A 12,521-nucleotide genomic window follows, 5' to 3' on the forward strand; every position below is an offset into this window, starting at 1 on the left:
CAAATTAAAAACAAAAATAATATAATTAAAACTATTAATAATTATCTAAAATCTACTCGTATGCAAAATAATACTTTTCAGTTTCATATTTCTTTTGAATATAATCAATCCATCTTCTCCAAACCATAATATATTTTTCTTGTGAATGATCCTTCAAGTAGGCAGAGATTTTCGCCATTTCTGCTAAATTAGACACCTTAAGTATCCATTCTTCCATAGTAGGCAATGAGTTTTTCTTCCAATATTGCCCCACCAATAATCTTGCAGCTGTTATAAGATTCAATATCAAATTAATTTCTTTAACATCAAAATCTACAGTAATACCCAGCAAAAATAACTGCGGAGTAGACTTTATCTTTCTCTTAAAAATCTTCTGAATATTCCACCAAATCTTAATCCAAAAAGCTTTTATATCTCTACAAGTCCATCAAATGTGAAAATAGGTTGCATCTAAACTTTTACATCTCCAACATTTAGGCTGTAAATTCGGATACATGTGGGACAACTTTTGAGGATCCAAATGCCATCTATAAAACATTTTATAAAAATTTTCTCTTAAATTTTGCACTAGAGTAAATTTAACATTTCTAACCCAAATTGTCTCCCATGTATCCAATAAAATCGGCTCATGAATATTTTGTGCCCATTTGACCATACAATCTTTAACTAACTCCATTTCAGAATCCAATTCTATAAATTCTCTTTATATGGGCTCAACTTTGGTCTTTAATCTGTTTTACCAAATTCACATCCTCTAAAGCAGTGGTTCTCAACCTTTTTAATGCCGCGACCCCCAACCGGTCGTAAGTCGAGGACTACTCAACTGGTGCAGCACTGTTTGTAGAATGGGACTTTTGGCGGGCTCAGCAGGGCAGCCTGGACAATTCCTATTGGCTTTTGAAAGCCAATAGAATTAGACTTTATTCAAGAGAGTCTATTCTATTGGCTTTCAAAAGCCAATAGAATAAAAGGGAGTAGCACAGCTAAGGAAAAGGGGGAAAAAATGGCGGACTGTGTTGTTTAGCGACCCCCATGAAATGGTTGTTCGACCCCAAATGGGGTCCCGACCCACAGGTTGAGAACCACTGCTCTAAAGTAATACCAGCCTTTTGATCTAAACTCCATCTCACTAACAATTGATTATAATGAAACCAAGAATATACAATATTTTCTTGCTTCAACTCAGTTAAAGACTTTAATTGCCAATCCTGCCCAACCAAACTAAGTAATTCCTTATAAGAAATCTTATCCAAATTCACTCCCCTAGATACTCCCTCTATCACGTGTCCAGGAATCCCCCAAATTGGAATTTTATAATTTAACCTATAGTAATACTTCTTCCAGACACGCAACAAGGCACTTCTCAAAATATGGGTTTGAAAAACCTGATCAATTTTTTTATCATAAATTAAATAAGCATGCCATCCATATAATAAATCCCATCCCTCAAGAGAAATAATATTTTTTATTTGTTAAGTTGAGCCAATCACTAATCAAGGTTAAAGCCGCCGCATCATAGTAAAATTTTAAATTAGGCGCCTTAAGTCCTCCTCTTTCCCATATATCTTGTATAATCTTAAATTTGACTCTTGGCTTTTTCCCTGCCCAAATGAACTTATTAATCCCCTTCTGCCATTCCTCCAAATTAGCATCTTTTTTCAAAATAGGTATCATTTGAAATAAGAAAAGAAACTTTGGAAGTATATTCATTTTAATTGCTGAAATTCTCCCCAACAAAGATAATTGTAGTTTTTTCCAGTCATTTAAATCCTTTTGCACTTTTGCCCATAATGTCTCATAATTATTTTTATACAATTTAACATTAGAAGCTGTAATATATACTCCTAAATATTTAACCTTTCTCATTATTTCAAAACCTGTTAATTTAGTCAAAACATCCTTTTCCTTCATAGACATATTTTTCAATAATATTTTAGTCTTATTATTATTTATCTTAAAACCAGAAACCTTCCCATACTGAATTAAAATTTCAACCAAATCCCTAACCGAGTCTGTCGGTTGAGATAATGTAACAACCAAATCATCAGCAAAAGCTCTCAACCTATAATCATTCTTATTTATTTTTATTCCCTTTATTCTAGGTGACTCACGAATTTTAATAAGTAAAATCTCCATTGTTAAAACAAATAACAATGGGGATAGAGGACATCCTTGTCTTGTACCCTTTTCAATTTTAAATGCTTCTGTTAATCCCCCATTAATTATAATTTGTGCAGATTGTTGTTGATATATAGCCTTAACAGCATACAAAAATTTATCCCCAAAATTCATTTCCTCTACTACTTTCAATAAAAATTGCCAGTCTAATTGATCAAAAGCTTTTTCAGCATCTAAAAATATCAAAGCCGCAGGGATTTGATTATTCTTGTCCAAATACTCAATTAGATTAACAATTTGTCTAACATTGTATATCATATATCTTCCAGTTATAAATCCAGATTGATCACTGTGGATCAATTGCTTCAAAACTCGCATTAATCTATTTGCCAATATTTTTGAAAAAATCTTATAATCTGTATTCAAAAGAGATATAGGCCTATAATTTTTGGGCTGAGTCAAGTCTTGATCCTCCTTTGGAATTAGTGATATAAAAGCCCTTCTCCAAGATGAAGGTACCTCTGCTTCCAGCAGAATGTTATTTAAAAGTTCCTTCAATGGTTCTATCATTTCTTCAAATAGCATTTTATAATAAATTGCTGTTAATCCATCAGTACCTGGAGCCTTACCAACCTTTAATTGCTTAATTGCCCAAATAATCTCATCAGAAGTAATTAAACCATTAATCTCATCTCGTTGATCAGTAGTAAGTTTAGGAAAATGTGCTTCCTGTAAATGCCTTTCTACATCTAAAACTTGTATATTTTCACTAGCATATAACTTTGAATAAAAATCTAGAAAACTCCTTTTAATCAAGTTTTGTTGATATACATCTTTACCTTTATAATTAATTTTTTCTATAATCCTTGATTTCTGTTTCTTTTGTAATTGGTAAGCCAACCACCTACCAGGTTTATTTGCATTACAAAATGTATTGTGTTTCATATACCTCAAATTAATTGCAATCTGATCAGCTATTAACATATTAAATTGCTCCTTAAGCAAAGTTATAGAAACCTTTAAACTATTATCCAATGGATTTAACATAAGAGCCTTTTCCTTACATTTAATCTCTTCTTCCAACTCTTTACGTTTCTGCATCTGTTTGCGTCTATGCGCATTATTCATATGAATCAAAACCCCTCTCATATATGCTTTACTGGCATCCCATACCATTGGCATCGAAGTACCCTTATGCAAATTCAAAAGAAAAGATTCCTTTAAATAACCTCTAGTTCTCTGTATATTCCCCTCATGTCTAAATAAATTTTCATTCAGTCTCCAAGTCCTTCTTTTCTCATCTTCGATATATAACTCCAACCATACAGGACTATGGTTTGACAATATTCTGGGGAAAATCTTGGCATTCTTCACCCTAGAAAAAAAGTCATTAGTAATTTAAAAAAGTCAATTCTAGAGTACGATTGGTGCCTGTCTGAAAAGAAAGTAAAGTCTCTTTCTTCAGTATTCCGTTCTCGCCAAATGTCTCTAAGTTCCAGATCATCCTTCAGATCAAAGAACACTTTAGGTAATTTTGCATGATTAGGAGATTTAAAAGAGCCTTTCTTGTCTTTATTTGAATCTAAAACACTGTTCCAATCTCCCATCATTATTACTGATTTATAATCCAGTTGAATTAATTTCTGATGTAACATCTTATAAAAACATTTTTGTTGCTGATTAGGAGCATATAGTCCAATGACAAGAGTTCTCTTACCATTTAGTAACAAATCAATAATAACATATCTTCCTTGTGGATCAGAGTCAATTAACTTCGGTGATAAATCTTTCCTCACATAAATAACCACTCCTCCTTTTTTCTGCGGAGCAGAGGCTGTAAAATGTACTCCCAGCCGGGAGTTGATCAAATACTTTTCATCCTTTAAAGCAATATGAGTCTCTTGTAAACATATAACATCATTCTTATATTGTTTCAAATAATGAAATACTTTCTTTTCTGTGGTGAATTCAGACCATTAACATTCCATGTCAAGAACTTTGCCATCCTTAGTGGCCTGAAGCCTTTGGAACACTGCATTTAAGTTTGCAATTGATGACCTCTTTGGTCTTGTTCCTCCCACTGGCTCAGGGGTAGCCATTTGTGTTGTAGCTCCAACATCTACCTTTTGTTGTTCTTTTTCTCTATGTTTATGGGCTGCACGAGTCATTCTCTGTTCCTTTGGATCTTCTCTTATCTCCAAACACTGCTGCATAGATTCAACCAACAACTCTTCTCCTACTAAGGCATTGCTCCTGCAGCCAACTGCCCTTCAGACTTGCTTTCGTTTCTTCTAGATCTTGGAGATGGTGGTGCACCTGCCTTCAGAATAGAAACATAAAAATCTCTTGCTTTTAAAATTGTGTTAAGTCTGTAACATGTACTAACATAATTCATCACTATGCCAACAGGTATATCCCATCTGAATTGAATCTGTCGTTTCTTAAGCTCCTCAGCCAAAAAAGCAAAATCCTTTCTTTTTCTAAGAATTTTTGGAGGTATTTCTTTTAAAATTATAACATCTTGAGCTGCAATTTGAAATCTTTGCTTATAAAAAGCCTGTATAATTTCATTGCAAAGTGATCTTCTGGAAAAATAAATAACCACATCTCTTGGTAAATTCCTCTGCTTTGCAACCCATGAATTAACTCTAAAAAATTTTCTATATCTCTGAACATTTCTTCAGGTTCACATCCCAGAATGGAGGCTAATTCTGCTGCAATTTTTTCTTTCAAATTCTCTTGCACATTCTCCTTCAACCCTCTTATTCTCAAAGCAAATTCCATATCTCTATATTGTGACATTATAATTTCATTCTGTGCTGCATCAACATTATTTTCAACTTTTTCAATTCTATCCTCTAATCTTTCAACATTTCCAACCACTTCATCCACTCTGTCATCAAGGCGTTCTACGTGGGCAGCAAGCCCCTGGAGAGCCATTATAATATCTTCTCTCATCTCATTGTTTTTCTGCTCCAAAAGCTCTGCTGTCTCAAGTTTAATCTTTTGTGCAGTTTTCTCCAAAGCATCCTGTAAGGCATCCTGTAAATCTTTAAGTGTGAGTGCCTGAGATGAAGGAGAGGGTGGAGGAGATTTAGGCTTAGGTTGCTGTATAGTCTGAGTTACTGGAAAAGAAATTGAGGCTGTAGGAAGAGAAGAAATTCCAGGGCGTTTTGAAGCCATTTTAAAAAGAGATGAAAAGAAAAAAAAATAAGAAAAATAGAAAAAAGCCACTTCTTATAACAAAATAAAATAAGGGGATGATAAAAACCACTCCCCCTTACATAAAAAAGAAAAACTCTTTAAATAGGCAAAGTCTATTACATTGTTGAAACTTTGTTGCCAAGTAAAAGTGAAAGTCTTCAGACAAAGAAACAGGATTCCTCCGCCATTTTTTCCTCACTCCATATGTTGAAATAATAACTGGAGAAGATTAATTCTTCAGTTAAAGTTAAAGTTCAGAATCCTCACAGTTTATTTTTTGATTGGCACTTTTTAATCTGCACACAGCTCACAAACATTTGTTTCTTTTAATAAAATTTGTTAATGGGAAAAAAGCTACCAGACTCCTGATTTTTTTTTATAGCAAAATTCAGTATCAGGCATATTAAGCAAAAAAAAAAAAAAAAAAAAACCCGAACAAACAAATAAAAGGGACTAAGAAATAGTTTCTGAAATATCCAAATCATCTTTGATGTCAGAAGCAATAGGAGAAACTGGAGATAGGGGAATACTGCTCCATGGCATTTGTGCTAGGTTCTGAGGAATTAGTTGGAATAAAGATTAGGAAGATCTAACTGAGAGACAAAGGCATAAGCCAGGGATCTTCAAACTTGGCCCTTTTATGACTTGTTGACTTCCAACTCCCAGAATTCCTCAGCCAGCATGCTTGGCTGAGGAATTCTGGGAGTTGAAGTCCACAAGTCATAAAAGGGCCAAGTTTGAAGACCCCTGCCGTAAGCTATGAAAGTTTACATAGCTGGGAAAACCCCTGTTTTGTTACAAATATAAGTATCTCTGGATAACAGAACTACATGTTAAACAATATCTTACCATTTGAAAAGCAACACTTTACTCTTTAATCTTAATTTTACTCATCTTTTGAACTATTCCCTAGTGATGATGTCAACTCCATACTTAGAAACCAAAATACTGAATTTCTATAAGGTACAGTGGAGTTATTTTGGTGGCAGTGGTTTAAGGTTTTATTAAATACTGTAGCACTAGTTTCATAGTTCTCCAATCTTAAGAATGAAAAATAATAGGATTCTGCACAATTTTGTTTTATTCCTCTGTTACTGTCACATTGTTTTCAATAAAAAGTTACCCATATTCTTTACCTACAAAGAAATACAATTTAGTTGAATGGAGCAATTCCACAATTGTTTAAAATCTGCACCACAACTTTTGAAGATGTGCCTCTCAGATAAGAGCCCTGTGTTTGTAATGAGTGCATGGAAACAGTTTAGACAAGGCTGCCTTCAATTTAAATATCCTTTGCCTATGGAATCCAATTTCAAGTTGCCACTCGTATACTATGTAGACCTTTTTTCCCAGCTTCAGTACCTTGCACCCATTTTAGATACCTCGCTTATTTTAAATCTTTAAATAAAGATTTAAAGTATTTTAAGTATTAAAGTATCTTACATTCTTAAAGTAAGTAGTAAAAATACTTAATGGCCAGATATGTGCTTTAAAAAATCAGCTCAGGAGAGGGGAACTGGAACTTCTTACTAGAAGTATAATATTTATATTTCTCAAACTGCTATACTTAAGCACTTTTTAAAATATTTGGGAAAGGGAGGCACTCTAGCCAAAAAAAGGAAATACAGAAACAGCCTCTTTTAAATTAATTGCATTTTTTAAGATACTAACTCCTGTATTAGTGTTTTGTTTTTAAAAATGAAAGGATTGCCAAATTTAGTTTCATGATAAACTCATTTTTTTTTTAAATTAAAAAGAAGTAAAATGTTTCCCTAAAGTATGTTATGGCCTAATGCAGATATTTGGTATCTACTTAAGCACATTTACATATGGGACTTGAATTCTCATGCTGCCTTGTTTTGGGGAGTGAGATAAAAAGGAGAATATTGCATACTTATTTTGGCAATAGTTCTTTAAAAAGTAAAGACCGGGGATGTATTGAAATTGTATTGTGTTTTCTCTTAGACTACTAAAATAAAGACCTCAAATTTCTTTCAGAGTAGGAAGCACCTCTGGAATTGGGCAAAGTTACAATTATGTTAGAATACCCAAATAATAATGTGCATGAGTTAGTAAATCTGAGGAGCTAGTTTCCTCAAATGTTGGAAAACAGGAACTATTGAATTATAAGAGATGAAAATAAGTAGCTACTTTGAGGCCTAATTATTATCTGACATCATGAAAACTATAATTTATTATTTTTACTTTCCCTCTAGTGCTTTTGTCCATATGCTCTCTACTTTGTGACCCTAATCCAGATGACCCTTTAGTACCAGATATTGCACAAATCTACAAGTCAGACAAGGAAAAGTATGTATAAATATTATTTCAAAAATTGTAAGCCACTAGTTTGTTCTTTCCTGTTTTTTTCTCTTTGCACCAAAGATATTGATGAAATGATTCAGTTATTTTACTAGACTTTATTTTTCCAATCACATTATCTTTTGTTTTAAAACTGCACACATGGTTTTAAAGTCCAGTTTCCCTTAATATATGTTAAGTATGTAAGTTGAAGAGGAAAAGATACAGCCTTATATCATGTTTCTCATGTTGGTTTGAACCATGGCTTTCTAATCTGTACATGGCTTTCTCATGAGGACAATAGCATGTTCTGAGATTCCCATTCTCCTAAGCACATTCCACATAAACATTTTTCTGTAATCCACGAAGCACTTATTGATGTATTCGCTTTCTCATTATCTAGCAGGCATCAACAATAATACCTTTTGCACTTTTCAATTCAGGCATGGAACATTTTTCATAACCCTAGCTCTGTTCATTTAAACAGCATGAGCTGACTTCAACTTGAGGTTTAACAAGAAAACCTTTGAACGAAGATTTAAACTGATATAAATTTAAAATAGATACTCTGTCTTAAAACTATTGTCTATTATGCTTTGGAGTGGTGAGACAATGGGTATTTTACATGTGTTCTTAATCTAATAAAAGTAAGTAAGCAAATTGTATGTACACTTCAATTTACAAAGTTTGGAAAATGTTTCACATACTAAACTAGCTGGTTTATTTTTAAATATCTCCTTAACTGTCCTAAGATAAGAAGAGGAGAAAAGACATGAAAGCACAACATAATGACGGTAGTTCATAGCATTGTCATCCTTCAGTTATTACAGGAGTAAGCCTCATTTCCAACCCCTTGAGAAATCATTATGGATCTGGGTTGGAAATCATCAACAACACATTTTGTATTCCAGCAGTTACACATCTATCCAGTTAAAAGGGTTCCTCCAAAATACTTACTTTTTTATTCCACTATGACCAGATAGACTGCTACAAACCAATCTTGTACTCTTTAAAATTCTACAGTACCAAACAGATATGTCTATTTTTTTTCCAGTAGAAAACTATAACTATTTTAAGCCAGCTTTCTCAGTTGTGTGCCTTCAACGTGCATTGGAATTGCAGCTCCCAGAATCTCTCAGCATTATTGTTTTCATGGAAATTCTGGATGTTGCAATACATCTGAAGGGTGCCAAGTTAAAAAAGGCTTTTCTAAGCACTTGTATCTTGTAGTTGATTGTATTTGCAATGTGATAACACAACTGTGAATCATAAGCTTGTATATTTTCACATTTTTTTCTTGGACAGATATAACAGACATGCAAGAGAATGGACACAGAAATATGCAATGTAAACTTTGAAGACATTTTCTTATATACCAGAGTACTGTAAATTTTAGGGTTTTTCAAAATTAGAAGTAAATGGAGCACAGTTTATTGTTTTCAATGTACCATGAAGCCCTTTTTTATTTTTACCCATGTAAGTGTATTTCTGGAACAAGGAAATTAACTACAAAAATTAACCAGAAGACTGTGACGAGAGTATTTATCCTTTCTGTATGCTTTGCAAAAGACATTTATTATGTTTTTTTAAAGATACTTGGACATCTGCATCTTCAGCCTACAAGATTCATAATGCAGTTATAGAGCAACCAAACTATTTTTGCTGAAAACTAGGTGGTACATAATAAATATTCTGTGTATTTGAGATGTCAGTCTTGTAAGTCTGTTTGAATGTCATTCTTTGTTAGCTCATTGTATAATTTGTATTTTTTTACTGTATAGACTATATTTTATTTACCATATATTTCAGCTCATTTTAGACTTTCTGCACAGTATTGAAAAATACAACTGCTACTAAATGAGTGAAGTATTCCTTCGCAAAGGAATATTCTATAAACTGATAGACTCCTAAAAACAAACTTTGCACTCTAATCTTCAGTATGCTGATTATGGGGAAACACATGGTTTTGATTTTGTTGCATACTTCTATTGCAATGTGAACTAATTGCACTGCTCTGTAGAAAGAAATGTAACTAATTTTATTCTATTCACAGCTGACTTTTTATCCTATATGGGCAATATAATCTCTGACATGTTAACAAAATTGACTTGAAGCTTTTCCGTATAAATAAAACATGTTTTTTTACTACTTGTCTTGGCTGTTTTTTAAATCTAGCATATTCTTTACATGTGCATGCTCTGAAAAGATCAAAATATTGTTCAATATATAAAGTACCACTGGGAATAACTGACCTATATGCTTGAAAATGCTCCTGAGAGCATAGTAGCTTTTAAACAAATTACTTATTGTACTCTATTGATCTAAGCCGATTGATCTTTTTATCCAGTATAAACAATGTACCTTCAAGCTTGCAAAGTAATTTGGAAAATGTGCTTATGATGAAAACAGTTGATTTTAGAAAATCAGAAATGCTTCTTTCCCCTGTTGTGTAACAATATTTTGATCTGATATTTCTACACACAAACTAATGCTAAAGCCAGTATATGCATACTGCATGTTTGGAGAAGAACAGCCTTTGGTTCCTTACAGATAAGTGCATTATTTTTTAATGTAGATTTTAAGGTACTAAGCCAATATGAAATGCATTTTAATTTGTAGCTGAAATAATTCTAAAAAATGATTTAGCTAGAAGATTTTGCTGCCATAGATAAGTTCACGCTTTATTATCCTAGTGCTTTGCGATCCCAAAAAGTATTCAAACAAAAACCCATAACTAGAATGCATCAAAATGTGGCAAACATCCCAGAGGCTATTTTTCTGTTTAATTTTAATCTCAACATTTTTGCATCATGCTAATTGCCTATGAAAAAGTTGCTTTGTTTGTTTTGTTTTACCTCAGTACAATCTAAAGATGGAAGCTTTATAAGATAGCACTGAAATTTCATTGCATTAATATCATTGCATACTGTGAAACAGGCCATCTCTGCAAATAGCCAATACACGTTTCCATGCAGTAAATTAATCCTTCGCTATACTTGAAAAAAGGGGTGCAATTGCTTGTGAAGCTATTAACATTGTCATCAGCATTTCAAAATGGTGATAAAAGATTGATTTTCCACATTTTATCTGTATTAAATGTTTAAAATAGATTTGTCCCAGAATATCCCATTTCTCTTCTTATAATAGGCTCTGTGAAATTTGGTAGTTTGATTTGCATGGCTATTAAGTGAAAGAATGTTTAATCTGCTTTGCTGAAATTATATGGAGGATGGTTTGAAATTGTTTAGATATTATTATGCTTTGAAGTATACCTAATGGGAGGAATTTACTAACCATAATGCAAAATCTTCAGGTTGAGCAAAAGCTGCAAATCAGATTGCTGCTTATTCTTCATTGGGTTCTATGAAGTATCGTTGCAAGTACCGCAAATGTCTTCAATTGATGTTTAAAACTGAAGTTCAGAGACTGATTTCATAAACTGAACTTCCAGACTAACCTTAATAACAGTAACATCTTTAAGCAGACATCTGGACCAGAAATTCAGTTAACTAAAAGGTGTTAAGAATTCTGTAATTTTTTTTTTTTTTTGCATTTTCTGGAAATTAGTCATGTTCTGTTTTTAAGTGAATCATTATGAAGGTTGGTTTTATTCCCATGCCCCAGCTCAATATTTGCTCAGTCCTGGTGCATCCATTATGGTGACATAAATGTGTCTGTACTTCAGTCCCTCCACCAAATGCCAGTTTATACTGTACAGTGCCTTAGAGAGGGGCACTAACTGAGCCATCCCATTTCCTGTATAATCCTCACTTGGCATTATTGGCATGACTAAAGCAAAGGATCTCTGTATCAGTGAAATTCTTAAAATGTAATCTTTAGTCATTCTAGTTAATGTTAAATAAGGCGTGCTTTCTAGCTACTTCTGATGTGGTATTTTTCTGCCTGAAGATGTCAGCTGAGGCTTGAATGAAAATAAAATTTTGTTTTGAACTTGGAACTTGTACAGTTGTATTTTTAACCCAGCAGTTTTGTTGGAATATTCATGAACAGGAAGAGTCATGTGGTAACTCAGTCAGCCAATGGGAAGAAAGTGCTACTGAGTCTGTGCAAAAAGAGCATTCAGTTAGGAGCTGGATTTCCAATCTCATGTTTGTATCTGGTCTGTCTGTAAGGACCCACCCCACTTTGCATCTTAAGAAGACAGAACTCTTGGAATAATTCTTCCAACAGGAATCCTTTATTAAGAGAAAATGGTTGCAGGCATGCTAGACAGGACTTGGGGTCCAAGCTCTCCCATTCAAGGTTTTAAGGGGTTCCCCAGTAGTCCCACCCAATCAACCCCCCTTCCAGTGATAGTTTCAAGTATCACAATTCCACTCCCTTTCTTCTTTCTTCCGTCTGGATGGAGACTTCAGATAACTACATGAAAGGCAACTTCCCTCCTTTGGTATGTTAACGCTTCGAGGTTACAATAAACACACATTCAGCATTCAGCTCTTTGAAGTGTAAAGAAGGAAGTGAGGGCCATAAAGCCCCTTTGTTCTCCCCCTTCTCTCCCTCTTATGGCAGAATCCAGAGAAGGCAGAATTGGGAGTTTCTATATTTGATAATTTAAAGATGAAATATAATTGGATTCTGACATCCGGCCCCTCTTAACAATAAGAGAGATCCACCTGAAAGAAAACACAAGTATAAAATTTAGTCAGGCTTGTTAGGATACTCTGTGTGAAACTTCTTCAATAGCTTCGGGGCTCTGACATGACGTTTATGGACCCACTCATTTTGTGAGGGAGGGAGGTGTTTCCAGGCAACTAGGTACTGAGTTGCTCCATGATATCTCCTAGAGTCAAGGACTTCCTTTATTTCGAAGTGTTGTTCACCCTCCACCATGATTGGAGGTGGTGGGGGGGGGATTTTTGGCCGTAGAGGTGACTGAT

General features: G+C 33.8%; 1 protein-coding gene across 5 annotated transcripts in view; it reads left to right on the forward strand.

Moving 5' to 3' along the window:
• The window catches only part of UBE2D1 (ubiquitin conjugating enzyme E2 D1), a 43,011-nt gene extending 31,430 nt beyond the window's left edge, over positions 1–11,581 (forward strand). For all 5 annotated transcript variants that reach the window (XM_039367402.1, XM_039367420.1, XM_039367393.1 and 2 more), the window contains 2 exons: positions 7,539–7,632; positions 8,929–11,581. In XM_039367402.1, the coding sequence (XP_039223336.1) occupies positions 7,539–7,632; positions 8,929–8,974 (140 nt within the window). In that variant the 3' untranslated portion in view covers positions 8,975–11,581. The remainder of the gene's footprint in view (positions 1–7,538; positions 7,633–8,928) is intronic.
• Positions 11,582–12,521: the final 940 nt, after the last annotated feature.

Source organism: Crotalus tigris, unplaced genomic scaffold (genome assembly GCF_016545835.1).
Source record: "Crotalus tigris isolate CLP2741 ecotype Arizona unplaced genomic scaffold, ASM1654583v1 scf7180000017600.4437325, whole genome shotgun sequence".
NCBI lineage: Eukaryota > Metazoa > Chordata > Lepidosauria > Squamata > Viperidae > Crotalus > Crotalus tigris.